Source organism: Echinops telfairi, unplaced genomic scaffold (assembly GCF_000313985.2).
Source record: "Echinops telfairi isolate 266 unplaced genomic scaffold, ASM31398v2 ScPeMD7_31;HRSCAF=116, whole genome shotgun sequence".
Taxonomy (NCBI): Eukaryota; Metazoa; Chordata; class Mammalia; order Afrosoricida; family Tenrecidae; genus Echinops; species Echinops telfairi.
The window spans coordinates 45,653,828-45,679,589 of record NW_022103928.1 but is presented as its reverse complement, the minus strand read 5'-3'; the positions used below and the strand labels follow the sequence as shown (position 1 = coordinate 45,679,589).

At 48.5% G+C, this 25,762-nt stretch overlaps 1 protein-coding gene across 1 annotated transcript in view; it reads left to right on the top strand.

Annotated features, from left to right (window-relative positions):
* Window positions 1-717: 717 nt before the first annotated feature.
* The window catches only part of ALDH1L1 (aldehyde dehydrogenase 1 family member L1), a 55,202-nt gene continuing 30,157 nt past the window's right edge, over window positions 718-25,762 (top strand). The window contains exons 1-12 of the mRNA XM_045289839.1: window positions 718-868; window positions 3,433-3,667; window positions 5,015-5,180; window positions 7,439-7,540; window positions 8,385-8,474; window positions 9,445-9,582; window positions 12,022-12,147; window positions 13,356-13,447; window positions 22,470-22,617; window positions 23,622-23,741; window positions 24,895-25,022; window positions 25,603-25,642. Of these exons, the coding sequence (XP_045145774.1) occupies window positions 742-868; window positions 3,433-3,667; window positions 5,015-5,180; window positions 7,439-7,540; window positions 8,385-8,474; window positions 9,445-9,582; window positions 12,022-12,147; window positions 13,356-13,447; window positions 22,470-22,617; window positions 23,622-23,741; window positions 24,895-25,022; window positions 25,603-25,642 (1,512 nt within the window). The 5' untranslated portion in view covers window positions 718-741. The remainder of the gene's footprint in view (window positions 869-3,432; window positions 3,668-5,014; window positions 5,181-7,438; window positions 7,541-8,384; window positions 8,475-9,444; window positions 9,583-12,021; window positions 12,148-13,355; window positions 13,448-22,469; window positions 22,618-23,621; window positions 23,742-24,894; window positions 25,023-25,602; window positions 25,643-25,762) is intronic.

Here is a 25,762-nt window from a genome sequence, read left to right as displayed (position 1 = left end):
AAGAGCAATTCGACAAGCTTCATCAGGAGTGTTTCCTCAGCTCACCCCAGCAGACGAAGGGGCCGCTCGGTGCCGAGTGCCCTTCAGATGGCGCCATCCCGGAAGCTCAGTGTAAGGACTTCCGAGGAAAGACGGCTGCCGACTCTGCCTTCCAGAGTCTCTGGAAGTCCTTGTCCTCAGCCCAGCCCAGCCAGAGACGCCCTTCTGGCTTGGCAACAGCTGAGGTGTGCCCTTCCATAGAGCTCCCTCGGGCTCCCAGGTGGGAACACCAGTCACCGTCAAAACGGCGTCGGTTATCAGACCCTCTGCTGTGTGGGCAGTGGCCCAAGCCCTGGAGCTCGGCAGGTGTGGGCAAGGCCATCCCGAGGCTGAGAGGCGAGCTCTGTCCTCAGGAGCCAGACCGGGAAGAGCAGGAAAGAACAACCCAGGATGGATGAGAAAAGTGCTCATTTGCAGACCTCGGCTCTGAACAAAGGAAAAGCCTGTCCCCTGGGCGTTTTGGAGTGCTGGGTCCCCTTGCTCTCTGGCTTTTTTTTTGGGGGGGGTGTCCCAGTTTTCAATGGGAGATGCTGCGGGACACCATCTGCCCCCAAAGCCAGTGTCTGTCGTGTCCCTGGGGGCTCTGAGCTCTTGAGTAAATAAATAAAGCTACTTGTCTAAAAAAAAACTCACCCAACTCACCCTGGGCCTAATCTTGTGCCCTGTTCCTTCCCCAGCTCATCTCGATTCACCTCTGTGACCATGAAGATCGCTGTGATTGGGCAGAGTCTGTTTGGCCAGGAAGTTTACAGCCACCTGAAGAAGGAGGGCTATGAGGTGGTGGGTGTGTTCACCGTCCCAGACAAGGATGGGAAAGCGGACCCCTTGGGTGAGTGAGTTGCAAAAGAATATGGGCAGGGCGTGGAGCTCCAGGCATACAGATCCCATGAGACAAGGTGGCTGGGAAGCAGAAGTCTGGAGGGCCCTGGGATAGAAAGCAAGCCTACAAAATCAGTTCTCAATTCTATATTGGTGTCACCTGGCTGCAGGGGCTTTTGTAGAATATAGAGGTCATCCCCTCCTCACCTCTCCTGGAGAAGGACATTTTTTAGTCCCACGTCTTGGCTAAGACTGTTGGCAATCGGTGTCTACACTGGACCTGGGCCCAATGCAGGCCCTGATGTCCACCTGCTGCTTCATTCTGGCCTCTAGTACCCATGCCCCCAAGGACTTCCAGGGCAGTGTTTTCAGAACTCACCTGGCATCAGGTCACCAACATTGGACCCCCATCTCAGAGTCTCTGATTCAGTGGGGTTTGGGAGGGCCCCCCAACTGGACGGCTAACAAGTTCCAGATGACATTGATACTGTGTGTGTTAGACAGGGTTCTCTAGAGAGACAAAACCAGATTGCTAGTAATCATATATATATATGAAGATAGATAAATATATAACATAAGAAATGAACTGTTAAATTATATAGATAGATAGATAGATAATACAAGAAATGAACAGTTAAATTATAAGCAGTACAAATGGCTCAGTGCAACTCACTCCCGTGAGAGAGTTGTGAGACACTGGCAGTCCTTTGAGTCTTGAGGGCCACCACAATGTCCTCTGTGGAGAGAGCTCGGCTATCCCAGCACAGGCAGCAAAACAGCAAGGCAGGTCCCCCACTGTCAGCCAGGTCCCCAACTGTCAGTCCCCAGCTCAAGAGATGTAAATTTCAATCATGTGGTCTTAAAGGGACCTCAACTTACAGCGACACAGTCCACAGGTTAGGCGTCCCACAGGTAGTGTAGCCTCTAAATTGAGTCACAGAACAAGCAAGGCAGCCGCACACTGGTTCGATGATCAGAGAGCGAGAGACAAGAAAGTCGAGGCTCACCGAGCCATTTATCTCTCTGCCCTTCAATTAATCCCACTTGTGTTAATCAGCCAGGCTGGCACCAAATACTAACGATCTCACTGTGGCTTCAAGGACATTTGGAGAGTCACTTCCCTGGAGTCTTTGCCTTTGAACTGAAACCTCAGCTCTGCAGCATGTGGCTGAACCTCTCGGCTTGGGTGGTGGGTCCTCTAAGGACATTGACTAGCTGACGGGCATCAGGGAAAGGACCTAAGAAGGAACAGGCAGTCAGAAGGGGCCTTCGGGGCTGGCCACGCACAGAGGTTCAGTTCATCACGTCACAGACCAGACAGCAATGGGCTGAGCTCTGGATTTCACGCGAGAACAAGCTCAGATGCCAGCCTTGCCTTGGGCTTCATGATTGAGCCTGACTAACCACAGTCTGATCCCCAAACCCTGCCACGAGGGACCTTTGACACTACCCTCTGCCACTGGGCACAGACTGAGTCCTGGCTTTGGCTGCTACTTGCCCTCTGCCACCACTGACCTTGACCTTAGATGTCCTGCAGAAGACTTTCATTGGTCACAGTGAAGACAGTTCCACCACCCACCCAAAAAACAAACCATTTTATTGGGAGTTAATACAGATACCATATCATTCCATGGTTCAATCACATCAAACAGTATTGTACAATAGCTTTCACAATCAGTTTCAGAAGACAGCTTTTAAAAGTCCAGGCCAGTCTGCTGGCATCAGAGCCCGTTTACCACATTGTCACTAGAGGCTAAAAGAAGTGGCCAGAGTGGGAATGGATCGGTCAGGGGCCCGTCAGAAGCCACACATCATGCCTGTGATTTTAATAGGGCATGTCATAAAAATAATTGATAAATAGGTATAAGAATCCAGGAAAAAGAACGCGAAGGTCTCATGGGGGTGATGGGTATGTGTGTGTGGCAGGGGGTGGTGGGGGCAGAGGACTAGCTACTGACTCTAAGGCGAGGGGGACACTGTGAACCCAGACACCTGGAAGAGCTATCATTCAAACCTCCAGGAGCGCTGGTGATGAGCAACGAGAGAACCCCCCTGGACCGAAGCCCCCTTTCTAGGTGCAGACTCCACCTGTGTGGTGTTAGTCTGGGGTTTGCCAGGAACAGACACTGAGCCCAGCCCCGCAGGCGCTGGACCAATCACTGCAAGGAAAGGAATCACCGTTGCTCCCAAGTCGGGAACCCCACAGAAGTTCCTTTCCCCACCTCCAGCCTTCAGTCTTCCACCTTCCCTGAAGACCAAGTTTTGCAGGGAGCAGCTGACAATCAGGGTACACAGAGGAGCTGTGCCCCAGAGGCCACCATCTGAGCTCCTCATGTTCAGCCAAACAGTCATTCATAAAAGGATGCCTGAAACGATGTCTTCAGCCAGTGCTGCCCTCAGTACTGCCTGCTGGGCTGGGCTGGACTAGGGCAGGGAGTGGAGAATAGGAGGGAGGGAGGGAGGGATGAATGGATGGATAGGGAAAGTCCAGGAACCACTGGGGTGGGAAGGCAGAAGTGGCAGTGGAGCAAGTGGGGTGTCAGGGAAGGCTAGCCTCTCAACTGTTGTCCACAGGACTGGAAGCTGAGAAGGACGGAGTGCCGGTGTTCAAATTCCCCCGTTGGAGGGTTCGAGGACAGGCTCTACCAGAGGTGGTGGCCCAGTACCAGGCTGTGGGGGCCGAGCTCAATGTCCTGCCCTTCTGCAGCCAGTTCATCCCGATGGAGGTCATCAATTACCCCCAGCATGGCTCCATCATCTACCACCCATCTCTGCTCCCCAGACACCGAGGGGCCTCGGCCATCAACTGGTGAGGAAGGACGAAAACACCATCCCCTCCCCCCTCCCCCATCACCTTGAATTGTCCTTCTTTTGATTTCTGAAGCCTGTCTCAGGTTCCATGGGATGGGATGGGTATGACACGGGTGCCTGTGACAGGGGCGTTACCTTTAGCAAGTGTGACCTCATCTGCCAGCACTGGACCCCACCCTCCTCAGAAGCGCAGTATTCTAGGGGCTGAGGGAGGACTGCGAATGTATCTGTGAGGGTCTAGGGCTAAGTCACATGTCATCCTCTTATTTTATTAAAGAAATTGATTAAAAAGAAATATCACGAGTCCAGAAAAGAGAACTCCTAGGTATGAAGGTGTGGATGGTGGGAAGACAAGGCTAGGAGGAAGAAAGGGAAGACGCTTCAATGGCTCAAACTTGAACCCCCAGAGGGCTTCCTGTAACCACCAGAAGCCAGACATCTACTAGGTTGCAGAAATGTTCACAATTGTTAAAAAATGCTTCTGAAGCACCAGGGGCAGGCATCACCTGCTCGCCATCTCCACGCAACTAACTCAGCAACATCCTCCTGAGAGGGAGATGCATTCAGGACAGAGCAAAGGGTCCCGTACACAAAAGAATGGAGATGAAGAGGAAGGGGGAACCCATCGCAACGATCAACACAAAACTACACACCACCCCCACCACCCTAAGGGGGACAAAAAACAGAAACCATGGGGCAAGGGAGACAGGGGTGGGTGTAAGATATGAAAATAATAATAATTATTATTATATATAATTTATCAAGGGGACATGGGGGGAGGGAAAAAGAGGAGCTGATGCCAAGAGCTCAATAGAAAGTAAATGTTTAGAAATTAATGATGGCAACATATGTACAAATATGCTTGAGACAACTGATGTATCGATCGTTATAAGAGCTGTCAGAGCCCCCGATTGAGCTGAGATGAGAAGTGCCGAGAAGACGCTGGCACAAGGCCGTGGTTGAGTCCGACTGCTGCGACCAATGTAGATGAGCCATTAGGATGTCTCTCTCGGCAGAAAACATAGTGACCTATGAAGAGTGTGGGCAGTTAGCCAGACAGGGTTGGTTGAAATGTGGGCTTCCGGGACTGAGGTCATATCCCTTTCCTTTCCTGGGACTTAGTCTCCTCCCCTGCCAATGCCCTACCCACTCCACCTGCTGTGAGGATGGCCTAATAGCCAGCAGGCGGAGCTTTCAGCAACTCTCAGACCCCCAGGAGGGTCCCGCCAACACTGTTCTCCTCCAGGAGCAAAAGAGCACAGGGCAGGGCCAGGCTACGTGATTGCATGGGGCACCTGCACGTCCACTGTCCCTCATGCATAGATGGTGGTCCTTCTGTCTCCAGGACCCTTATCCACGGAGACAAGAAAGGAGGCTTCAGCGTCTTCTGGGCAGACGAGGGTCTGGACACCGGGGACCTTCTGCTCCAGAAGGAGTGTGAGGTCCTCCAGGATGATACCGTGAACACTTTGTACAACCGCTTCCTCCTCCCTGAAGGCATCAAGGGGATGGTAAGTGCTGGCAGCTGGGCCCCACCCACCGCAGCCTTTCTAACAGCCTTCTCTGGCCTTTGGCACCCACTCTAGGCCCCAGGTGGAGGCCCTGGTCACAGAACTGACCAGCAACAGGGTCCCCAAGTGCCAGTGCTCTGAAGGGAGATTGCTTCTTTCAGGACGCCAAAGGGGCAGACTTGGGACATTCATCATGCATTGTAGTAGGTAGTAGGACTCTTGCAGACCCCCGAGAGAACCCCATTCAAAAGGTTTTGGGAACAAAGTGGACATTGGAAGCTTATTTGCCAGAGAGGACTGCAGGCAGACCCAGGAGTAGAAGCCATGCCATTAGATCCTCTTTCCCTATTCACCCTCGGCCTCTGCTTTGCTCTGCTTGGTTTCCTTCATTCTCAGGTTCAAGGCCTCTCCCTGGGGAAAGGATAGTAACTGATCGAGCAAGGCTTACAACTCTTGATTCAGGGGGAGGGAGGGAGGACACAACTGTTGCTGAGGGTCGGTGAGGATGCACCCTAATCCCACCCCACGTGTGTGTCGGAGAACTGCGCTCCATAGGGTGTCAATGGCTGTCTTTCCACAAGCAGTTCACCAAGCCTTCCTTCTGACGGTGGACTTTGAGTTAAGCACGTTGACCGCTTCTACCATCCATCCAGTGACTCCTCCCATGGATGGTCACCACTCTTGCTTCAATCATTTAGGAATAAAAATATAGGGGAGACGCTGAGGGGCCTATTTTGGGTCATGTGGTCACCATGAGCCCAGCATTGACTTTCTGCTTCAGTCCGTGCCTGGGTTGGCGTGTGGATGCCATGACAATACTGGTCACAGCGGTCCCCCTTAAGAAAAGAAGTTTGGGCACAGAGGGAGGGGGCCAGGGTTCCGGAGAGTCAGAAATGAGAGGTGTTAGAGACGGCAGAGCAGGCTGTGGCTGGTGAGACTTGATCTCCTAGGTCAAGGAAGGCTCTGGAAGTTTAGAGTGTTTGCATCTGGGATGCTGCCCCTCCAGCAGCTCTGAGGGAAGTTCAGCCACAAGGAAAGGCAGACTCCCACACAGCAGAGAGCACGCAACCCATGTCAACTCTGCCCTTAGCACAGGCTCACTTCCATGTGGGCTGTCGTGTGTGTGTGTGTGTGTGTATGTGTGTGTGTGTGTGTTTTGTGTGTTAAACTAGATGCTTCTTTGTGTTCTCCCCTACGTCACAGGCAAAATAGACTTCCCTGAATCTTTAATCTGAGACATATAGAAGGGGCCATGTGACTTCTCCCACTGCAGAAAAAATGAACATTATCCTCTAGAGCTGCACTGTTCAAATTCAATAGCCACTGATGGCATTAAAATGAACTAAAAGTTAATTTAAATGAAAAATTCAGTTCCTTTGTCTCACTCACTCGATTCCAAGATTCCAGTACCCACAGGTGCCCCGTGACTACTGCAGGTGGTTGTATGGGAGAGTAGAGATAGAGAACACTTCTACCACCCGGGAAAGTGGTCTTGGACAACACGGATAAAGCACTTCTGATACTGAAATCACTTCGTAGTCTGATGCTCCTGGAGCTTCTTCTCGTGGGTTCTCCTTCATGGGGGGCCCAGCTTCCTCCCCCTCTTTCTCTTATCCTGTCCTCACCACGCTCCTCCACTTCCCTAAAACAGAACCTGTTGACGGCTTCATTGCAGGCCTCTAAACATGGACCTCTGACTCTTCAAGGGACTGAGGACCCAATCACCTTAAAAGAAAGCGGAAAGCGAATTTTGAGAATGATGAGGGCAACAAATGTATAAGTGTGCTGTGCACAATTGATGTGTGTATGGATTGTGACAAGGTTGTATGAGCCCCAATAAAATGATCAAAAAGAAAAAGAATAAAACTAGTTTTTCAATGAATGAATTTCACTGATTCTGTCTAATAAATATATTTTAAATTAATATTTTTTTAAAAGACAGAAAAGGCATCAGATAACAACATGAGCATTTTTGTGTTAGACCTGCACAGGATTCTATAGTTTATGTAGTCTTCCAAGAAGATTTAAAACCTGGTGATACGGGGGCCATATAATTCAAAATAAGCTAATAATCCACGTCTCTTGTAAAATTCATTTTACTGTAGGGCCAGATTAAAATGACCCCAGGCATAGGGGGGTGCCAGAGCATCTTAGGCACTGTGCCAGGCAGCCAAATTCATCACACTCAGGGTTGGGAGGGGAGAGCGAAAGGACTGAGTCTGAAGTTGGGGAGCTGACGGAGCCTGGCCCCAATACAGGTTCAAGCTGTGAGACTGATTGCTGAGGGCAGAGCTCCCAGAATCCCTCAGCCTGAAGAAGGGGCCACCTACGAGGGAATCCAGAAGAAAGAAATGGCCAAGGTAAGTACCTCCTGGACTCCGCTCCCCTGCAGCTGCCTGGGGGGTTGGGGGGTGGGAGTGTTGGGGGCCAGAGATCAAGGCACCATCCCCAGGGCAGGAGGCCCCTCCTGGAACAGCTAGGCTCTCGGCTGGGTGGTACATGCTGTGATGGTGGGAGGCTGCACCCAGAGGGAGATCCTGGGCACAGCCACGGAGGCAGGAAAGTGTGGCACTGGGGAAGAGAGTGGAGGGTCCCTCCGGGTTCCTCTTTGTTGCTCTTTGGGAAGAACAGGCAAGCCCCAAGAGAGGGGACGGTAGGAGACCGCTAGGAGGGTAAGGCCTATGGAAGCGTGTGAGGGGTTCCCACACACTGAAATAAAACCCCACCTCAGTATCTGAAGTTGAGGGGTGAGAGAATTTGGTCCCTCAGAGTTAAAATAGACAGCGGATCCTTGAGAGCCCTGGTGCACTGACTGTGCCCACAGGTCAAAGGTTCTGGATGAGGGTCTCCTAGCCTTGTAGTTGAGGACAGACCAGGCGTGGGGCCCCAAAGGGACAAGCCTGAGAGCACTGTCTGTGTTGAGGAGACTGTGTAGGGCCTTAGCCATCTTAACACAACGTGGCTGGCCCCCAATCATTCTGAAATGCATTCAACCGTTGAGAGATGGAAGATCAGAGAGCACCCAGAATTGAGAGCCCCCCCAAAGAGGCCCAGCCCAGTTTAGGGACTCTGATCATCATCAGAGAGGAAACCAAGTTCCTGAGACTCTGCCCGGGATGCGGCTGTGCAAAGGTCAGCACTTGGGGTCAGCCTAGAGGATGGGGGAGGGGAGACTCCCTGAGTGCACTCCTCTGGGCCCTGCAGATCAATTGGGACCAGCCAGCTGAAGCCATTCATAATTGGATCCGTGGGAACGACAAGGTGCCAGGCGCCTGGACTGAGGCCGGTGGACAGGTATGGCTACACTTCACGGGACTGGAGCTGGATGCGCTGGCGTGGCCTCACTGCTATAAACACACTAAAACGTGTATATTGGTAGGGAAGCAACCACTGTCTGGTGCCCAAACCCACTTCTATGCCCCTTAGCCACCCCAGCCCCTTACCCAGGACCTCCCAGACCTACCCACTCCCCAGTATCTAAAGGGTTAATGCCCGGTGCCTCTCCAGTCCTTGGGTGCCCCACCAATCCACTGAGTTGTATTGAGTGTCAAAGGCAGGCACTCAATCCTGGAATCAGGAGACATCAAGCCAGCTATAACTTTGACTTTGGCCCTGAATATGAGGGGAAGTATCCCCAGGGCCAGGGATGGGATAGTGGGCAGTGGGCAGCGGGCAGGGGCTAGGAGCCAGGAAAAGTCCAGGTGCTGACAATAGGGCAACTGCTACTCGCAGGCTGTGGAGAGGAGCCGTGGTAGCAAGGTCAGTGCAGTGTCGTGAACTGGCTTCGTTGAAGGTCAGCCCTTGGCTGCGGGCTGAGCAGTAGTGTTCTGACCCTTACTGACCAAACTCCTGACCTCTCCCTGAATGCTCCCACTGCGCCAATTGTCCCCCAGAGGCTTACTTCCTTTGATATCATATGACCCTCTGCTTTGGTAAACCCATCTCCTGACCAAAATGGTCAGGGGAGTCTGCCTCACTCCATGACCCATGACACTGAATGAGTTTTCTCCCCTGGTCTGTCAATCTGGTCTCAGCCCAAGGGAGTCTGAGGACCTGAGAGGCAAGCAGAGCCTGGGGCAGCTTGTCATCAGCTCTCCAAGACCATGATGGTGACTCAAGGCTCGGCCGGTGCCCTTGCTCCAACTATCCCAGCGTCGGCTCCTCCCCTCCCGCCCATCTTCCTGACCCGAGCACCTCTGACTTGGCTGCCAGCCTCAGTGGCCTCCTTTGATCCACCACCTTTTATTTCTCCTCTCTTTGACAGAAGCTGACATTTTTCAACTCGACCCTCAGCACGTCAGGTCTGGTGCCCAAGGGTGAAGCGTTGCCCATCCCAGGAGCCCACCGGCCAGGGGTGGTCACTGAAGTAGGACTCATCCTCTTTGGAAATGATGACAAGATGGTAATCTCACTTTGGACCCACTGCCCGCACCCCTAAGTACACTCCCGTCCTGGTCTCAGACCCCAAACGAAGTGTCCAGGCTGCTACAAAGAAAATGAGATCATGCGCTCCAGGGAAAGCAGCTGCAAACATGTCCCTGGTCGGGATTGATCTTGGCACAGGATGCCCAATGTGCTTCCGAGAGCCATTTCTGTGACTGAGAGGCTTGGGTCACCGTATCCTCTTCCAGAGCTGGGTGCCCTGTGTGATTGTCATACAACATAGACTCAGGGAGGTCTTACCAGGGAACCCTGGACTTGGGGACCTAGTTTTAGTTTAGCCTACTGCCTAAGACACTGGCTGTGGGCATTTAAACTCTGTGCATCAGATTCTTTGTTTGAGAATAGAGATGTTATCAGAAGAGCTTTAATACACTTGAAACAGACATTAACCATGCCTGGCACATATAAAACTCTGTGAAAGTGTTAGCAAGCTGAAACTAATAATGATGATTATTATTTATTAGACACTTTTTACATGTCAGACACTATAAAATAATTTACATGTATTGTATTTCATCTTTTCAACAACGCTCGGAGATATCCGTTCATATTATTCTCATTTTAGAGGGGAAAATTGAAGCACGGAGAGTTTACTTAACTCACCCAGGGTCCTAAGCCATGGCCTTAGCCTTGGTCCCGAACTGTTAATACTCGAATACACACTCTGTGGGAACAAGGATTGGGAAGATCTGGATCTTTGCCTCTTTTATCAGAGGCTGAGAGCTTCGGGGTACTTCAGGGGTACTAGGGATCCTGCGTCCCTAGCCAGCCACAGGGTGGGGGCCTTGCTTGGGGCTACCCTGTGCTCACAGTGCTGCTACTTGTCATGACCGGATGGTCCCACTGGCTGTTGACGTCTGCGGGGCAGTGGCTGGGTGGTGTAGGTATACCTGGTTGAACAGGGCCATTGGAAGGCGATACCTGTCTCCGGTCAGGCTTCCCAAGAAGCAGCATCTCTAAAGAGATTTGTTAAGAAGAGCCCTGAGGAAGATTGTGTACATGAAAGAAGGACAGAAAAAGGCATCGGGGCAGCACCACATCTCCTCTGGATCGATGCATACATCTGAACAGCAGTGTCTTGATTGGATCTCCCTGTAGGTGGAAATTATCCTATCACAGACAGCATTATACCTCAAGATAGATCTTCAAATGTCATTTTAGGGCAGGTAACAGCTTACAATTCAGGTTAAAAAAAAAGTTCAGCATATGTTACAAAGCTATTTTAGGATAATAAATGCCCAAAGGGCATGTTGCTCAGCTGTAAGCTTCCACCCAAAGGCCATGAGCTCCAGCTCTGTAAGTTGGCGAACCCGTTCCGTGAATTACGTGCCCAAAGACAGACCACTCCATAAGGGAGCTTCCTCCCCAAAGCCTTCACCTTTACTTGCTCTCTGGACTGGGAAATCCACCGCTCTGTCTCCTGGCTTTGCTGCTGCTGCTCCTGTCACTCCTCTGGTGTCGCAGCTGTCCCCTAGATCCATGAGGTCACTGCACAGCCATCTCAGGTCCAGGGTTGTGCTCCATACCTGACTCTTGCTCCTAGTGAGATTCCCACCTCCTGCTTGTGAGGTGGCTTATTGTATACCAAGCAAGATGGCAATCACCATTAACCCAGTTAACAGTAGCTCCCATCTGAATCCTAAGTGTCTTCCCCCATATTCCCTGACCCAGACCCGCCAGGACACAGCCCCGGGGTGGGAGTTCCAGATGCTTTGGCTGCAAGAGACACATTAAATAATTCACTGCACTGAACCTTGGTAGAGGTCATTGGGTGAAAGATCTCTTAGGAACTTCCAGCCGGGTCGGACTGGGCTCTAGCTTACAGAAAACTGGGGGTGCAGCAGCAGAGCCCTGTGTCAGGTACGGAACATGGTTTTCCTTCTCTTAGATCATGTGTTAAGTGTGCTGTTCTTCCAGCACCTCTCTTATCAGAGCTGGACATCGCCACTGTCCCAGAATTCCCCTGCCTCCCCTTCCTACCTCGATATTCCAGAGAGGTAACTATGATGTTTGCCAGCTGTTTTCCTAGGCCTTCTGGGAGATAATCTCTTGGGTGACTTGATATTTTCTTGACTGACTGTTTCGGATGAGTGTGCATCGTTTTTTTATAGATAACAAAAGCATTGCACTTAAATAACAAGACACACACACACAAAATAACACTGGGGTGGTGAGTGGGGTCCAAGGGGAAAGCACACACTTTGCTTTTGTTGTGAAGTTTCCTTCGTGCCCTTAGTCCCGTGAGCTCACCTTTCTGAGCTCCTGTTGCTCAACTTGTGCCCAGATGCCATGATCCCATATTGTCAGGTGGGTTGGAGATGCCAGCCGAGGGCCTTCCCGCTAGGACGTCATCCTTCTGGGTCTGACCGGAGTCCCTGTGACATCTTTCCTTCCACAGCTGCTGGTGAAGAACATCCAGTTCGAGGATGGCAAGATGATTCCGGCCTCACACTTCTTCCGGGGAGCTGCTGGGGAGACACTTGAGTTGACAGAGGAGGAGCTGCTCGTGGCAGAGGCCCTGAAGGTAGGCGGCAGCTGCAGGCTGCTGTTTGGTTGGTAGGCTGCACGCTGCCAGTTGTGTTCAGGGGCGTCATGCTGGATGCCCTCGGTGGGCCAATGTGGCACCTCGGGCACCTGGGTGAGCTCAGAAATGCTTCTCCCTCTTAGGGCTTCCTCTATTTCCTAGTCCTCTGCCTCTGGGATCCTGGGATGCGGCAAAGCTGGTTCTAACTCTCCTAGGACCCTTTCCTGGGAGATCTGGAACCAAAAAATGAAGCACAGACTTTGTAATGAGGTCTCCTGGCCTTTTACCCCAACACAGCCCTCGTGTGAGGCCCACGCACGGCCTCACCCCTTCTGAGACTTTGTCTTTGCGGCCTGAAATTGGGTACATGCTCACTTCCCAGGACTCATTCCTGGCCCTGCCTGCTCCCCCAACCATTTCCTGCTTCTTGGGGGGATTCCTTAGTCTATGCTGACACTTTGCAGGTCAGAGGTGGACAACTCCTCTTGGGCAGGCTCACAGCGAGGCTTGTCTAGAGAGGAGCTCATAGGGCCCTAGCTCATAAGGGGCAGTGTTTCCAGGCATGGGCCACTCTATGCTCTTGTTCTAAGCTGTAGGCACTCCTTGCTCTGTTTGGGGGGGCCAAGATGGAGGCAGAAGATGTTGGATTTAGGCCTGTTACAGCATCAGCCTCCCCAATACTTTGAACCCATCCTCATTTTTCCTCTCATGGTAAGGGATCAGATATTTGCCTGTTCTCCTCACTGGGATCCCTGAGCTGCTCTTTGTCCATCCATAAGATTGGCCTGCTACTCCATATGTCCAATATCAATCTATACATTCCTCTTCAGGAATGACGCCAAATGCAGGAAGATCACAGGCCTGTGGGTGGAAGGTCTTGTGGATCCAACAACAGGGAAAGCATCTCAGCACTGGCAGGGGTCTCTATGTGGCTCCTCCAGCTCCAGGGCTCTAACATAGCTCCATGTGCTTTGTCATCAGGAATACCAACCAGAGTGTGTGTGTTCTGCCTCCAGTGCGCTACTTATCTCCTTAGCTCCTCCACATGAGGTCATGAAGCAGTGACCTGAGTGATACGCTAAACTCCAACCCTTCACTCTGACTAGTCTCAAGTTGGCACCAGATTATGTAGCTATCACAGGCCTCACCCTGGGCCTCAGCAGTCGCATTGTCAACCGTCACCCTTCCTTATGATCCTTGTGTTTCAGAGCGTGTGGCAGAGGATCCTCCCGAGTGTCCTGCAGGTCGAGGACTCCACTGATTTCTTCAAGTCAGGGGCTGCGTCCGTGGACGTGGTGAGGTAAGGTCAGGAGCAAAGCGGCCCTGCATCCTGTTCCACTCACACATAACTACGGCGTCCAGTGGCATAAGAGAGTTGCCATCTTTTCTTGGTCTAATATCGAGACAGGCCAGTTAGGGTGAAGCCTCCACGTTAAACTGTCCAGCCAGGAATGTCCACGTTTATGATGGCCTCTTCACCCAGGCCTGGCCCTGGGCTGAGCCATCCATGAGTGGCTCTGAAAACCAGCAGGCATGGCAGCACACGTGACAGACACTGCCACACTGAGCTTGGGAGATCACGTGACCTTGACTGAACACGACTTAACATTGACTTCACATGACTTCATCTGATTGTACCTAGCCACAAGCCCAGATAGGTACAAAGGAAGGGCCTTAAGCCCCACCTCTCAATGGAGAGGTATCCGTAAATTTCCAGCTCTGTGTTAAAATTAACATAAATCCCCAGGCCTCCAATGAGGGTAGAGGTCTGCGGGGAAGGGACATAGACAAGTGGCGTGTGAGGAAGAGATGGCTCCAGAGGGATGGGGAGGTGGTAAAGGGAAGGTGGGGGAGAAGAGAAGATTGATGCCAATCTTTTTCATCAAGGTGTACTTTATGTACAATGGGATTTCAAATGACCAATTTGATAAGCTTTGATAAAGTAACCCACGCTCCCATCAAACATGACCCCCAAATTCTGTCCTGCCTCTTGCCAGGCAAATCCCCCATGCCTGCCCTAGAGGGAAGACTCACGCTCTGTAAAAGTAAAAATAAATGGTCCCTTGAAAGTCCAGTGCTGGCTCAGATCAAGAAATTGTCCAAACGTAGAGCGTGAAGATGGTCGCGCCACCAAAACAAGACGCGAAGGCAGCATGCTGGTCCAATTTAAGCAGGGACTAAACAAACAAAAAATCATGATCGGCTTCCAGTCAACCAATGGCGTTCAAAGCAGCATATCTGCGATAAGTGGGGTTGCATGATTGGGTGTGGGGTACAGAGCAGCAGGCTCGCATGTTCTAATTACAGGGTGATAACAGGCTAATAACAGGATAGGATTTGGGGGACCCTGTTGTTAAAATTATTTTCTAAAATACATTTTCCCCCCGGGCGTCCATTGTGATGAAGATGTATTGATGATGTTGAGTATCAAGACCCTGCTGGCATAGGCTATCGCATCCTGTGTGTGTTGACCTTAGAGGAATGTTCCTCTGGGAATCGAAGGTGACCTCCCGCATCTACTAGTCTACAGAGAAGAGGAGAAGAATGGTGAGGTCAGCACAAAGACTAAAGAAACTGCTGGAAGAAACAAATACACACAACCCCACTGCTATCAATTAACAGCAATAGATGTAGGATTTGCAGGGTTGTCAATCTGTAAGTGAGCAGACAGATGTACCTTTCTCCCTCAGAGTGGCTGATGAGTTTGAACAACAGAGTTGGGATTAAGCAGTCCATTTAACAGGAATACATTTGAGTGTTTATGAAAAGAAGTATATAAAAAGTAATACATTTCAATATGTGCGCTAGGCACCTTGTCTGCAACAGTAGCATAAACTGACTCACGGAAAACTAAAACTTAAGAAGCCCACTGTCAGTTGGCTTTCTTTAGGAATGACTGATACCTCCAAGGACCCAGGTCAGGTCATCAACCCTGTCTCCATCCTTTACCTGTGCAGTGAGGCAAGGTCTCTCCTCATGGTGACAAGGTGGCTACAAAGCAGCTGTTTTCTTATATTTTCAACATTACCAGTGAAAAGAAGGATTTGCTTTTCTTGCTAGTTTCTATGTAAAGTCCTGGGCTGGGAGTTTACTGACTCTGGTAGAGCCATGTGCCCACAAACCCACTCACAGTGGCTGTGCGTTGATTGGCCATGTGGATCACGTGCCCATTTGGGGCACCCAGAATTAAGTCACTCACCTTCAGCCCACAAGCACAGAACGAGCGGAGTATTGGGAACTGTGAGCATCAGACGAAAGGAGCAGGCGCTGGGAAGGGAGAAACAAAGGCGTGTACTGATCATGTGGGGGAGCAGTCTCTTTCCTTGTACTCCAAGAAGGCACACGCGAGCCAATCGAAGAAGGAAGGGCTGTCGCCGACACTGTGTGCAGTGGAGCTCCAGAGAAGCATTCTTCACCGTCCTGCACATTTCCATGACTTCCGTGGGACGGAGATCTGTAAAGGAGCCAGAGAAATGCACCGGCGTAAAGCTGAGGGCAGGGGCAGAGCAGGAACTGTAGGTAACATATAGGTGGAGTTTCAAGATGGGTTAAAGATATATAAGGACAGGAGACTGGTGAGTAACATAAAGGAGTTCCATTAGCACAGTGGGTTATGTATTGGCTGGACTGCTAACCACAAAGTCAGTGGTTTGAAAGCCCCAGCCACTCCACAGGAGAAAGATGAAGTTTTCTGTTCCCAGAACGATTTATAACCTGGGAAACTGATGTTAGAACAGACAGCTGGGATCACGAATGTGTTTTCGGTCAGCTGCCAAGAGCCCTGGTAGCTCTACTCCGTGCTATAGAGTCACCATAAGTCAGAATTGACTTGATGGCAGTGTTTGGTTTTGAGTTTGGGTGGATTACATATAGGTAAGGCTACCTGGTGGGTGAAAGGTGCATTATTACAAGTATACACACTGTTCAGTTCATTACAGGCTCAACACAGGACAATGGCAGGGTAAGTTTTACTGGGACTCTGTAATTAGAAGTGTCTTCTTGTGCATATTTGCTCCTGGAGCGTCCACTATGTAGAAGATTCATTGACAATGTGCATCAAGGCTTTGCTGGCATAGGCTATCACAACTTGCATCTACAGAGCACAGAGAACGACCTCTAGAAGTAGCTTTGCCATTTTGCATTTGCCAGACCAAGGGAATGGGAAGCTGGCTTGAAACCACAAAAGTAGGCATAGTTAACTGATGTGAAGGTAAAATATGATACAACTGCAGGGACTGCTGTCGACTGACATGTACAATCTATTTGAAGGAGCTATTGAGGTTAATGGTAGGATTGGCATATGAAACGGTAATCAGATACTGGAATATTTGGTAGAACTGAATTTTTTCCATGAACTGCTATTGAATGACAGATGCAACATTCAGTTAGGATGGCTGTGCGAGTCATTGATTTAATTTAATAAAAGCATTTTCTCTACAAAGTTTAGAGAAGCCTATGGCTGTCTGTTTGGCTGTCCGTTTGTCAGTTTGTGCTGACTTTCATGTTGCTGTGCTGATGGAAGCTATGTCACTGGGAATTCAAATACCAACGAGCTCCCCCAGATGAAGAGGTTTCAGTAGACTTTCCAGACTAAGAGCAGACTATGAAGAAGGAATAAGCTGTCCGTTCCTGAAGGATTAGCCACTGAAAACCTATGAATAACAGCAGAAAATGATCAGATGTAAGTAGGAAGATGGCTCCGACGGATTGGAAAGCAATTCAAAAGATGGCCTGAAGAAAAATGGCCTTCTCAGAATTGAATCCACCATAATGAGGTGGCTGGGATAGAGATGTGGGGACCTTCATTTGCTGATGGGGCATGATTCAAAATGAAACGAAACAGCTGAAAACATCTATTCATAATTAGAACTTGGAATGTATGATGCATGAATCTAGGAAAGTTGGAAATCACTTAAAAATGAAATGAACTGCAAAAAGATCTATACACTAGGCATTAGTGCACTGTAATGGAGTGGTATTGACCATTTTAAGCCAGAAAATTGCATGATTGACTCTGCCGAGAATGAAAAATTCAAAAGGAACGGCATCACATTGATTGCCACAAAGGACATTTCAAGCCCATTCTTGAAGTGTAATGCCGTCAATGACAGGGACATATCTATTCTCATACAAGGTAATCTCGTCAGTACAACTATTATTTTAAGTATGCATCACCCACTAAAGCTAGTGATGAAGAAATGAAAAAATTATATCAACATCTTCAGGCTGAAATTGATCAAACAGGCAATCAATGTGCATTGATAATTTTTTAAAATAAATCATTTTACTGTGGGCTCTTACAGCAGTGCATTGGTAAGTGGTCTTTGTGGTAAAAATGAAGCTGGGGATCACATGTTACAATTTTGCAAGACCAATGATTTCCTCATTGAAAATAGCATTTTTTTCAACAACATGCATGGAAACTACACATATGGACATTTCCAGATGGAATTCACAGAAATCGACTTGACTACAGCTGTAGGAAGAGACAGTGCAGAAACTCAGTATCAGCAGCCAAAATGTGGCCAGGATCTTCCTGTGGAACAGACAAGCCGTTGTTCATTTGCAACTTCAAGTTGAAGTTGAAAAAAAGGAAAACAATTCCACAGGAGCCAAAATATGACCTTGAGGATATCTCACCTGAATTTCAAAATATCTCAAGAGCAGATTTGCCTCATTGGACACTAATGATAAGACCTAGTGAACTATGGGATGCCATCAAGAACATCACATATGAAGAAAGAAACAGGTCATTAAGAAAGAAAGAAAAAAAGATCAGAGTGGATGTCAGAAGAGACTATGAAACCTGCCCTTGATCACAGTTAAAACAAATGGAAGAAATAATGAAGTGAAAGTTGAACAGAAAATTCCAAAGGGCAGTTTGAGAAGATAAAGTAAAGTCGTATCATGAAATATGCCAAAGACCTGGAGATAGAAAACCAAAAAGATGAACACGTTCAGCATATCTTAAATGCCGGGGGTGGGGTGTGTGTGGGGGGTGGGCGCTGAAGAAAAAACTCTAGCCTCAAGTTGTAATATTGAAAGATTCTATGGGCAAAATATTGAATGATGCAGGAGGCATCCAAAGAAGATGAAAGGAATACACAGAGTTGCAGTGCCAAAGAGAACTAGTCCACAGTCCATGATTTCAAGAGTCAGCCTATGCTCTAGAACCACTGGTACTTTATGTCCAAACTGCACTGCAGGCATCAACCAAAAACAAGGCTTCAAGACTTGATGAAACAAGAACGGAAATATTTCAACATGCTGATGAAGCCCTGGATGTCCTCATTCAACTAGGTCAAGAAATCTGCAAGACCGCTACCTGACCAACTGACTGAAAGAGGTTCAAATTTGTGCTCATTCCAAAGAAAAGTGACCCAACAGAATGCTCAAATTACAGAACAAGATCATTAATATCACATGCAAGTAGTTTTGCTGACGACAATTCAAGTAGTTTTGCTGACGACAATTCAACAACACTTGCAGCAGTACATTGACTGGAAGCTGACAAGAATCCAGCCTGGATTCAGATGAGGATATGGAACAAGGGACAACAAGGAGAGGACATGCTGAAGTTAGATGGATCGAGGCGGAAAACAGAGAATTCCATAAAGACGCTTACCTGTGTTTTATTGACTTTGCAAAGGCATTAGACTCTGTGAATCATAGAAAATTATGGATAACCTTGGGGGGGGGTGTCGAAAGGGAAGTTCCAGAACACTTCACTGTGCTCATGAGGAACCTAACATGGATCAAGAGGTAATTGTGCAAACTGAACAAGGGAACACCACGTGATTTAAAATCAAGAAAGGTGTGCATCACAGTTACATCCTCTCACTACGCTTATTCAACCTGTATGCCGAGAAAATAATCAGAGAAACTGGACTATATGAAGAAGAACATGGCATCAGATTTGGAGAAAGACTCATTAACAACTTATGATATGTAGACAACAGAACTTTGCTTGCTGAGAGTGAGGAGGACTTGCTAATGGGGATCACTGAAGATCAAGGATTGCGGCATTCAATATGGGTTACACCTTAATGTAAAGAAGATCTAAACACTCACAAGACCAATAGGGTAACATCATGATAAAGATGGAAGCTGGCAAGGATTTCATCTTGCCTGGATCCACACTCAATGCTCATGGAAGCAGCAGTCAAGAGACCTTTGGGTAAATCTGCTGCACAGACCTGTGTAAAGTGTTGAGAAACAAGGATGTTCCTTTGAGGACTCAGGTGTGTCTGGCTCGAACCTTGGTATTTTCAATTGTCTCATATGCATGTGAAAGTTGAACATTGGATAAGGAAGACCAAAGAAGAATGAGTGCATTTAAATGATGGTGCTAGTGAAGAATAGTGAAAGTACCATGGACTGTCAAAAGGACAAACAGATCTGTCTTGGAAGGAATACAGCCAGACTGCTCCTTCGAAGTGACAATGGTGAGGCCTTGTCTCATGTACTTTGGACATGGATCTAGAGAGACCCGTCTCTGGAAAAGAGTCTCCTGCTTGGTAAAAAGGAAGACCCTTGATGAGATGGATTGACAGGTAAAACCTTTCTGGGTCACGCACAGTTTTATTATACTTGTTTTTCAGTTTGAATAAATTTGAATAAATTAGCCCTTTATAAATTAAAGGTGGCTGTTAAAAATGGGCTCAAACATGATAAGGATTTTGAGGATGGTGCAGGAATGGGCAGTGTTTTGTTCTGTTGTACACTGAGTCACTCATGTACCAACATCTAACAACAACCTGGAGAGTAGTAAAAGCTGATCTAAGAAGGGCTTCATAATGAAGGAAGATAGCCCTCCCCAGCCCCAAGTAGACAGCAGCAATAAGCATGCAAATTATAGCAATGATAGATAAATTCTTGGAATTTGCATATCAAAGGCCATTAAAATGCCTACTAAGGATAATAAAAAGATAGTAGCTATGCTAAACAAAAACAAGTGTAATACAACTGTGAGGTAATCCATAAAGATTTTACCCATTAATAAGGCCTAATTGGTAAAATAGAGCAATTTCTAAGATAATTAGCATTAACCATAAAGCTATAACTTAAATAATTTCCATCTATTGGGGACAAGGCCACAAACTCTAAGAACATGGAATTGGCAAAAGATAGCAAGCACAAGACACAGAAGTCTACCAAGTCCCACAATTTTATCTTCACTCATGTGATCTTGTTCTGTGTTCTTGGGTGCATTGTCTACTTCTCATGCAGTTATCTGCTTTGGGCTGTCAGATCAGGCGATTATAAATTTAAGCTTATTCATGGGCTAAGCAGCCATTCAGGAACCATGAGAACACCCTGTTTGCAGAAGGCAACGGTTGACAGAGGGAACCCAAAAACCATCTGCAAGGTCCCTACCTGGATTAAGCCTCTGGTGAATTCCCTCTGACCATAGTTGAAGGATGTGAATAGGCTTGCTATCAGACGGAAGCCTTGTATCAATTATGAAAGATGTAATTGAGTTAACATGGGATACCTGATCAGTTAATCTCCCTTTTGGCCATTTTAAACTTGTTCTACTTTTTAATACTTCCTGCTTTTTTTCTCTATTGGGGTGCTTTTTTTTCCTCCCCCTTTGTTAAATGTTTTCGGTCTTCTTCTTCTTCTTTTTTTTTCCTTTTGGTATGTTTTCCAGTATATGAAGTCCATGATGGGTGAAGCTATAGAGATAGTAACTGGTTTAGGGGTTTATTAGGGACATGGTGGTGGGGGTGAGGAAGGTAAGGTTAGAGGGAAATGGGAAGCTAATAATTACAAAAAGGGAGAAAAGGTTCTGGAACTGCTTGTGGTGGTGATTGTACAACTCTTTTCAATATGATTGAACCATGGAAGTATTTGATATATGGACCATATGTCAATAAAACTTAAGAAACAAAATCAGTAAAGGGAGAAAGCAAATGGTCTCAGTGCAGAGGAAATCAGGCACCAGCTTCCAAGAGTCCTCTTCCAGTAGAATCAGACAGGCTGCTCTTCATTCCCTTACCACTGGGTTGTGGCAGGACATGGAAAGCGTTATCTACCGGGGAAGCCCATTAAACACTCAGGGTCCAGAATTTTTATTGATGGCTAGTCACATGGGTTCTCTTTGCTTGGTACAATACCAAAATGCCAGAAGTTCAGAAGGAAAGCACTGTTCATCATAAGTCATATTGACACAAGCATTCCAGGCACAGTGAACCCCCCTCCTCAGTTTGGAAAGTTTTATTTCCATTTAGAAAACCAGTCTTCCCAGCCCTTTCTATGATCGGTGTCAGGCCTGCTGGAAGTGCTTTTCTCCGCAGAGCTCTTACTGATGTCCCCAAGTCTAATCGATCAGGACACTTATTTTTTAATAGCTTTATTGAGGCATCATTGACCTACAGTAACTCATACCAATATCTGCTTAACACTTTAAGAAACTGCCTACATGCGTGCCAAAGCGTTTGTACCATTTTGCATTCCCGTCAGCCGTGTGGGAGTTCTAGCTGCTGCTCTTCTTCCCCGGAAGAGCCCTGATGGGGCAGCGATCAGTTCATTGAACTCCTCCGTCACTTAGAGGGAGAAGATAAGACTGTCTACTCTCATAAACATCTGAAGTCTTCGAAACCCAAAGCGCTAGTCCTCCTCTGTCCTATGAGTCCTTACACGTGAGAACCAGCCCCGCTGCAGTGGGTCAGCGCATTTGGTTCTTGGTTACTTCTTCGTCAGCATTGGGTATGGTCAAGCTTTTTGAGACTATCTAATTCTGCTTTTCTTACCTTTTAAGGATGTAGTTTTTCTTATATTTTAATGTAGTTTTTCTTGTATTTTTATTTGAGTTGCTTGTTTTCTTAGTATTGAGCTATGACAGCCCTTTATCAATTCTGAATAAGAATACTTTATCAAGTATGTGATTTGCAACTATTTTCTCCCAATCTTTGGCTTTTCCTTTTCTTTCGTTTAAAGAAGTTTTTGAGTAGTAGTAATATTCCAATAATTATTCTTATAAATAGGTGAATTGTCTCATTTATTAATCATAAAATATTAAGAGACTGTGACTGTTTCTAACAGATAAAGAAACTTAGGTTCAAAAGAGTGAGTCACCCAAGGTCACAAGTTAATAAATGGTGGAGCCATCCCTTGAAATCAGGGTCGTGGAGTTCATGTCCTTAGCCTCCATGCCGATTCCGGGCAACTCTCCAAGATTACAGGGTGCGGTTCTCTCAGGTCAAGTTTGTTTGGTACTACTTCACTACCATAAAAATGAAGGGGTGGGGTGGGGGGAATGGAGCCGGTTCACTGCAGCTCCTTCCACCCCACCCCCGTCTTTCGGTCCTCTCTTGCAGAATGGTGGAGGAAGTCAAGGAGCTGTGTGAGGGGCTGGAATTAGAAAACGAAGATGTTTACATGGCAACCACCTTTGGAGACTTCATGCAGTTGTTAGTGAGAAAGCTGCGAGGGGAAGATGAACAAGAGGAACAAGTGATTGACTATGTGAGTCCTGGGTTCCTTCCACGTGGGCTGTGACCCGCAAGCCCCTCGGCGGGCATCCTTCCTGTGGGCCTGCACTGACACATGAGGGAGGCTGGATGTTTAGGAGCTAAGACCTTATGAACAAATTCTGAGTCCCCAGACACAAAACCAGGATATTAAAAAGAGGCTCTGAATGCCCAAAGAGGAAACTAAATTATCTATACGTTCAATTTTTATAGACAAAAGTGAGATGAAGTCATTGGAAATCTATTTTTTAAACAAAATCTTGAAACAGCTTCCCTTGGGGTGTTTTGGTAGGCTACCAAGGGATTAGCTTTGGGGTAGCTTGTTTGGTAATTGGAAGCAAAAGCAGATGGAGGACATACAGGTGGTCTTGGTAGACCCTATGTTGGCCTTGGAACTTGGGGAAATGAATGACCAATGAACAGATTTCAGGAGGGGAACCAGGTTCCTGCATTCAGCATGGATTTGTGGTGGCACCAACCTTGGTCCTTGTTCCTGCAACTCAGTAGGCGAAGGAGTGCACTGGCACCAGGTCCTCTCCAGCTAAGTGAGACTTTCCTGGCACTTGCCTGGCACTGCTACCTTGCAGGTGTTAACCACTTGATCCTCACTGCACCCCGGCGATGGGGCTGGGCAACCAGCCTGTGGTCAATGGAGAGCAAGCTGCACACGATGGTACTATGTAGGCAGCCTTTGCTCTTCAATATGACTCGTCACTATGTTTCCCACTTTGCTTCAGCGACTCCCCAGGGTGACATCAGCAAAAGAGCCCTTGAGAAGCCGTGGGAGGAGGGGGGACTTGTTCCTTAGCCTCCTGGCCTCTGTGTGTGTACATAGATAGATGATAGAGAGATAGATACCCGCTCGTGTGCAGGTGTGTGTGCCCCTGCTGTGGGTCTCCACGTGTGCCTGTGTGTGTGATTGTGCACCCGTCCCTCTGTGCTTCTGCATGCCTGGGTGCCTGGTGTTTTCCCACCATTGATCAAGACTTTTTCTTCCAGGTGGAAAAGACAGTGAATAAGCTGACCCTCCGAATGCCACACCAGCTCTTCATTGGGGGGCAGTTTGTGGATGCTGAGGGTGCCAAGACTTACGACACTATCAATCCTACAGATGGGACAGTGAGTACCGCCCCCGGGGCCCCCCTCCCACCAGCAGCGCCTGGCCCAGGGATACTTCTGCATTGATTTGTGCTTGTGACATGGACACAAGCCTCCCACCCTCCCTGGATTTTGATATACTGCCTTTCACCGTTACAGAAGTAATAGAGAAGAGGGGGAAGGAGAGGAGGAATTTTCAAGGGTGCTGCGCCTGTTCAGCGACTGGGAGCAGCGTTAAACCTCCCAAAGGAAAAAAATGAAGTTCACTGGGCTCCCTCCTGCCCCATCCCCCACGCATTTCACAAAAACCCACCACGAACCTCTTCTACTATCAGAAAGCCCTTCCTTGAATTAACTCCAGTGTCTTTCAAACTTTCTTGATTGTGGCCCCCAGTATTTTACATCATGACCCAGTACATACACATTCAGGCCCACACACAGACTTATCTGAGATAAAACATACTCTCAAAAAATGTGCTCTGATCTTTCTGCCCCCGGGTCTAGGCTAACATATGTCCCTCCAGAGTCCCGGGAGCGGGGGGCGTCCACATTCAAAATGGGTCATTTGAAGGGACTGTAAAGAAAGGACACTTTGCAAAGGTATGGCGAAGGTTGGGTTTAGAGACACAAACCAGATGGATGAGTGCCTTCAAGGATGGGACAGCAGGCAGCTGTCACCCCCTCTGGGACCAAAGTGGCAATTGGAGGTAGGAGCTACTAGAACCCATAGCCTTACAGTGAGGGCTGTCCACCTTTGGTAGCAAAACACAGCCTCTCCCTGGCCGCCAGCAAGGGGACGGCACAGATTCCATGCACTGGCCTCTCTCTGGCCCAGACTGACAGTCCTTGTGTTCATGGTCATGGGGAGTGGAGGGAGAGTGAATCTAGGGGCTCAGTACACTAGTCTTGAGGGCCTTGAATCTCATGTCTACTTTGTTTACAGTGGGAGGGGGGCAATGGTTCTTCACTAAATTAATTCACTGTCAATTTGAATAACACTGAGATGGTGCTTAGCCTCCTCACGGTGGCCTGAGTCTGTTTGGGCCTCCGGGAGACCAGGAGGAAACATGAGCAAACCCTTTCTGAGACCCTTCGGTTGAGGGAGCCATCTCGGCACTCCCTCCCTGGAGTTCAAGATCTTACAGGAGGAGGGTCAGTGTCTGCTCCCTTGCAGGTCATCTGCCAGGTGTCCCTGGCCCAGGTTTCTGATGTGGACAAGGCAGTCGCTGCGGCTAAGGATGCCTTTGAGAATGGGTTGTGGGGGAAAATCAACGCTCGCGATCGGGGACGACTCCTGTACAGGTAAGAGCCCAGCACCCCTCGGTCAGCCATCTCCGCTGCTGTCATCCGTATGCAAGCCTGGAGCGGGCCAAGAAACCTCAGGCTTCTTGACAGAGCAGCCAGGGAACTCCCAGCTAAGGAGACTGACTCTGAGCAAGAGGTTGTGAACCTGTCAGGGCAGTGAGGGGTGGGGGTGGAGGGGCTGCTCTAGAGAAAGGCTCAGCCACGGTGGAGGTATAAAAGTGAGGGTGGGGGGAGCTGGTTAATAATCCTACAGCTCCTGGGAGCAGACCCAGAGCTTCAGGATCTGGTGCTGAACGTTCCATTTGCATTTTCTACTAAGCACATAAGAGCCGGTGGCATCGCGGGTTACACAGATATGGTTGGTGCTCGGGAGATGTGCTTTGTCCGAGTTAAAGCTTCCAAAGGTGTGAAGGGCCACCTCTTCTAGGTGACCTCCTCATTACAGAGTGAATGACACCTCAGCACGTGCCTTTGTAAAAGATAGCATCAAGTACCCCACCACCACCACACACATACTTCAAGAAGGAAGGACTGAGTCCCGGGAAGGAAGGAAGGAAGAAACTGGAGTAGAAAGGAGGGAAGCGCACGTGATTAGTCCCAGTGAGCAGTTCAGGGAAGGTTAGCACATCAGAGTGCAGCAGAACTAGGACAGAGGGCCAGGCTGACTGGACCTTGACAGAGGAGAGACTGAGAGCCTTTTTTGCACTCCCACCCCCACCCCACCCTACCCCCACCCC